The 5361-nt window shown below is 46.9% G+C and overlaps 1 protein-coding gene across 2 annotated transcripts; it reads right to left on the bottom strand.

Moving 5' to 3' along the window:
- Positions 1-475: 475 nt before the first annotated feature.
- Positions 476-4233, bottom strand: LOC120431082 (uncharacterized). 2 transcript variants are annotated; one of them, XM_039596237.2, is made up of 4 exons: positions 2784-4233; positions 1931-2711; positions 1638-1813; positions 476-1569 (listed from the first exon to the last, which is right to left on the bottom strand). In XM_039596237.2, exons 2-3 carry the CDS (start codon positions 2261-2263, stop codon positions 1700-1702), a joined length of 447 nt encoding a protein of 148 aa, XP_039452171.2. In that variant the 5' UTR covers positions 2264-2711; positions 2784-4233; the 3' UTR covers positions 476-1569; positions 1638-1699. The 2 variants fall into 2 exon arrangements, with proteins under 2 accessions (XP_039452171.2, XP_039452172.2); XM_039596238.2 differs by having other exon boundaries at positions 1638-1810.
- Between the last annotated feature and the right edge of the window lie 1128 nt (positions 4234-5361).

Here is a 5361-nt window from a genome sequence, read left to right as displayed (position 1 = left end):
CAGTTGTTCATAAAAATTTACATAGGGCTTTAGTACCCAATTGTCGCACTTACATCAAATTTCAGGCTGTGTCAAGATAGCACGACAAGTTTGAAACTTCTTTCATATGGAAAGTGACAAAAATGCACGAAGTTTTTTTTTTGGTTTTTATGGAATATCTCAGTATTGAAAACGAATTTTGGGGGTCTGTTTCTATAATGGTACGTTCGTTTGAGGGCTAGTTTCGCACTGAGTGCCGCACTCAGAGCTTTCAAAGTGTTTGTTTGAAGAAACTCGCGCTAGTTCCGCACGAGTTTCACCGCCATCTTGGAACTGAAACTCTAGTGCTTTTCGATATATTTTTCAGTTTCATGCGAGTTCCACGCACACTGACAAATGACGTTCGATTGAACCAAAACTGGCACCGACAAGTGCGTCACTCAGTGCCGCACCGGCTCTTTAAACGAACGTACCATAAGTTTACAATAAACTACACAGAAAAAAAAATCCGGTAAATTTACATCATTTATGATGTACCAAAAGTGCACGTCATTAATGATGCTAATTTACATGAACTTCATCGGAAATTTAAATGCCATCCGATGTAAACGTACCGAACAAAACTGTCACGAAAAAATGTAAATTTCCGATGAAATCTACGTAAATTTACCCAATCCAAAAAAATTTTTTGCTCCGTTGAATCTAGAATCTGATGTAATTTTCATTAGCATTGGGATGTGTATTGCCTGGGCTGCACCGTTAAAATCCATGCTATGAGCTTTGTATTGAATAAATAAAGCATGTATTTGAAATGCAGCAAGACAAAACATAAAAATAATGCGTATAAAAACTCATCAAAATCTAAATTCAACGGAGTAAAGATAAAAGAGCTGTGGAGATAATCAAGATTTACCTAAACAAATTTGCAGCTCAAATTTGACTTATGATCAAGGATGTTTGATCGAACAAATTGCACTAATTCTTTCCTATTCTTGATTTTTTGTCGAAGAACGTATTATAATAAATAAAATCCCATCGTTCTCCTTTTTTCACGCGATTGGTGGTCCTGGTCGGTTGCTGCCAATTCCTCCGCCGCGATTGCATGTGACTGCTGGTTGCTTCCCCGGCAGGGTGGCATTCCAGGGCCCCATCCGTTTGGTGAAAGGTTCTGGTACTTTCCGATCGGTCCGGGACATGGTTCGACAGTTTGCCGATTGATGGTTCTGCGAAGGGGGAATTGCCGAAAAGGACGATGTTTTGGGTTCGTGCCACATAGTTTGCTTCCCGCGGCCTGTTTCATGTGGCTTTGATAGGATGACTGAAGCAGATCCGAGCAGATCTGAGATGCCAACGCGTCAAACATTGAGGTATGTGGCCTCAAACTTTCTTCCAACGGTGGTGAATGATCGCGCGAGTTCATCAAACTACCGTAGTCTACGGATCTGGCCGGTCCAATTTCTCGGATCTGGACGATGTGTTGATGATTGGCTAGCCCGCTCGGCGGGGGACCCGACTGCTGTGGCGATTTGATGACGTTCTACTCATTTGGCGACGGATTCCACAGTAACCTGATGCCTTCGACGCACCCACCTGAGAGGAGAAACAAAAAAAGAAACGTTCAACTGGTGAACTTCTTCCTAACCACTAACTAATCCTACCTGCAGCAGTTCGTCCTCGAGCACAAACGCTCCGGTAACGCAATGTGATCCACCGGGTCCGGTTACGTGTCCATGACCCCGACCTTCTCCGTCCCCGCCGCCGACTTGCGACGCTTGATAGTGGTGGTGCGGTCCTCGGTGATTCCCTTCATCATGATGCCCTGCGGATGCTGCTGCTAAAGAGGAAGAAGCAAACGAAGTTTGTATCCCTGGCTGTCGATTGGACCGGCGCTGCTGCTGGTGTCGATATTGTTACTGCCGCGTAAGAAGTGTGCGCGGTATGAAGTACTTACGAAAGTGTAATGCTGGCGCGAGCTGGAGGTTGTCCGATTTTGGTGATTTATCTGCTTGAGACGGATCCGATATGGGCCCGTGGAGTTGGTGCTGAAGGCTGAACCACATCGGCCTTCGACACCGGGGTATCTAGAGAAGCTTGCTTGTTGGGCGCTGGAATAGGTGATGTTGAGACTGAAGGCGCAGCTGAGACCATCGTAGATGATCCTGGGGAAGATTACGTTGGCTGGGTGTAGTTGGCCGTTGGCGTGGACGATGACGAAGAGACGTATTGTAAGTGACCAACTTGGCAAACATTCCATCGGCTGCAGTTGGAATGGGTTGCTCCACATGTGTTAGAGTTGGCCAATCATTGAATCGTGCTGGTGTCGGCAATAAACGCAGGCGTGGTGAAAGTTTTGGCCACCGAACTCTAACACCTAACATCGTCTAAGGAGCCGCCGGCACAGGCACCGATCCAAACGCCGCATAGTCGGCAAAGTCATTTCAACCGGCAGCTGGTTTGCTCACCAGCGACGACCCAAACACCTCCAAAACCTAACTTCTACTTCGGCACTTCAGCAGCAGCAAGTTCGTCCGCGGTAGGTGGATTAAAATTGTCCAGATGGCCGAGGTTGCCGACCGACTGCGGGCCGGGGCACGTTTTGAACAGATTGTACGCGGTCCTGGTCGCGTCGTGCGTCACGAGCATCTCCCCGGCGTAGGAGAGTGGCGTCTTAAGCGTGCGAGTGGGCAAAATGGAAAGGTGATTGTCTCGTAGCTAGGCTCTTGGAGTAGTATCTGAAGGAATAGAGGGAAATAAGGAAAATTACATTATAAGTAACTTTTATGAAAAAAAGTTTGAGTACTTACCGGTTAGCTGACGGTCCAATCGCGGAAACAGATTGAACCCGAGGTGCTGGAGCGGTCATCGATATTACGAGGAGTCACAGTTGCAGCTTCCGTCGGACCACCATTTGGACACAATCCAGTGGGAGTGGTTTGTTTTTTTTTTCGTTTTTTCGGGTTTGCGCTGGAGGATAAACCCCAACTTTTTCCCCCACGACAGTTCCGACCATCCGCGTTGACCCAGCGAACCAATTCCGACCGTCCGCGTCGAATTCCGCGATCAGTAACTGTTACGAAATTCTGTTGAAAGAAAGCGTGTTTGCATTTTCCGACCAATTTGAAATGTCAAAAACAAAGGATTATTTTTCTCTTCCGTCTTGGATTGCACCTTCCGGATTGTCCGGAAGAGGCAAAAACAAAGAGAAAACTTCTTCCTCCAACATATTTTGCAACGTCCGAACAATTTTTTTGGCCATCCGAATTGTCCGGACGTAGCAAAATATGTTGGAGGAGGAAGTTTTTTGCCTCTTCCGGACAACTCGGAAGGTGCAAAACTAGACGGAGGAGAAAAATAATCCGCAAGGTGCATAACTGTATTTGCCCCTTTGAGACAACCCGGAACTAGATCCGGAAAGTTTGAAAAGGAACTTACCTGTATCTAACTGAACTCAGCGGCAAAACTTGAAAGACTGTGCGGAAAACTAAAACGTCATTAAAAATGACAAGTTCGGCTTTTGAACTGCCGTTTGAGTAAACAATCCACTCTAAATCAAGTTTAGAAAACCACTCATTTTCATTTCGAGATTCGAACTTGATTTTGAGTGGAATCGAACTTGATTATGAGTACCTCCAGCTGACCGTGGCCCACCCTTTCATCCAAGACACCAACCGTACTTGCAAGGAACACGTTTCGGGAAGAATACTGAGTAAATAAAGAGTTTAGTATATTTCAATGAGCATTTTTTCCATAACGTGTATTTTTGGCCAGATTTTCTGGATTTCTGTCAACGTATCAAACTACCTTGTTTTTTTTTTTTTGTTTTTCGTCATCTCGTCTGTTCTCTTCTGCTTTGTTCAACGTTTTTATTGTTAAAATAAGTTGATGGTGTTTAAAAAGAATTTTCCTTCATTTTCCACGGACTAGCACCGATCGTGAGTCTGCGGATCATTGATATGTTGGTGATGATGAACCAACACGGGTTGGTCCACTTCCGGAACTCTGTGGATGCGCGAGTTCATCTGTTTCAGCCCGATGATGGAAGCACCGCTTGCCGCTTCCATCAATGGCAGATCAAATGAACCAGTCCTGTCAGGTACGCTGAGTTTTCTTGGCTGGTCGTGTTGCACGAGGACAAGGTTAATCCGCACGAACAGTGATTTAACCTGTTTGAAAACATCCATCCAGCTGGCGTTCCCCTGAAGATCACCTAGTTTGTCGGCGCCAAATATTTTGCATCCGGCTGGACAAAACACATTCGGCATTGTTATCCGAGCATTCGTTGGAGAAGGTTGTCTGATTCAACATGACTCGTCGCGTCCCGGCGCAAAACGCCGGCAATATCGCCCTACCTGCGGCTCAAGCAGGCAAAAAAGTGGGAATTTCCAAAAGGAAGGTTGAGGCCTCAACTGATGGCCAAAAACCGGGGATTTCCAAGAGGAAGGTGCTTTTGGAAGTGACATCGAACAGCAAAAAGACGAAAAAGAGCGACGGTACTGTACCGATGGATGAGGAGGAGGAGAACTCTTCATCGCACGAGGAGCAGCTATTGAAGAACAACAAGTTCGCTGGACTGCCTGACGAGGACCAGGTAGCGAAAGCAAAGGAGAATGAAGTGAAACAGCGAAAGGAGAAACTGCCTCCTTTTTATGTACGGCAATCAGCAGCAACGATCGACTTTCGAGCGGGGCTGGTTGAACTCATCAAGTCTGGGAAAGTCCAAGCCAACATTCGTCTGTGTCAGGACGGATTTAAGGTGTTGGTGCAATCCAGGCAGCACTATCAACTGGTCAAGGAATACTTGACCGAAAACGAGGCGGAGTACTTTACCCATGATGTCGCCATGGATAAGCCGTACAAAATCGTCGTCAGAGGTCTGTACGACATGCCAGTGGAGGAATTAGCTGCCGAGCTAAAAGTTTTGAAACTGGATGTGTTGGCCGTGCACAAAATGAGCCGACGCAACAAAGACATCAAGTACCGTGACCAGCTCTACCTGCTGCATTTGGCTAAGGGATCGACGACGCTTCCTGAGCTGAAGGCAATCCGAGCGGTTTTCAACATTATCGTGTCGTGGGAGCGATACCGACCAGTGCACCGTGACGTCACACAATGCTTCAACTGCCTGGGTTTCGGGCACGGAGGTAAGAACTGCCACCTAAAGCGTCGTTGCGCCAAATGTGGTACCGATGCGCACATCACATCCCAGTGCATCCAAGATTCGCTGGTGAAGTGCCTCAACTGCAACGGTGAGCACTCGTCAACCGACCGAAAGTGCCCCAAGAGAGCTGAGTTCGTGAAAATTCGGCAGCAAGCATCGACGAAGAATCAGCCTCAGCGTCGTAGAACTCCTCCAGCCCTGGTGGAGCAAAACTTTCCACCTCT

The sequence above is a fragment of the Culex pipiens genome, chromosome 1 (genome assembly GCF_016801865.2).
Source record: "Culex pipiens pallens isolate TS chromosome 1, TS_CPP_V2, whole genome shotgun sequence".
Taxonomy (NCBI): domain Eukaryota; kingdom Metazoa; phylum Arthropoda; class Insecta; order Diptera; family Culicidae; genus Culex; species Culex pipiens.
The sequence above is the reverse complement of the archived record's forward strand: the minus strand, read 5'-3'. Positions and strand labels throughout refer to the sequence as shown.

Bases quoted from the DNA above. Each gene is read 5' to 3' on its own strand.
- LOC120431082 (XM_039596237.2), bottom strand. From the start codon at position 2,263: ATGTGGAGCAACCCATTCCAACTGCAGCCGATGGAATGTTTGCCAAGT. The intron at 1,814-1,930 runs GTAAGTACTTCA...CTTCCTCTTTAG, and splicing joins CGCGCCAGCATTACACTTTC to CAGCAGCATCCGCAGGGCAT.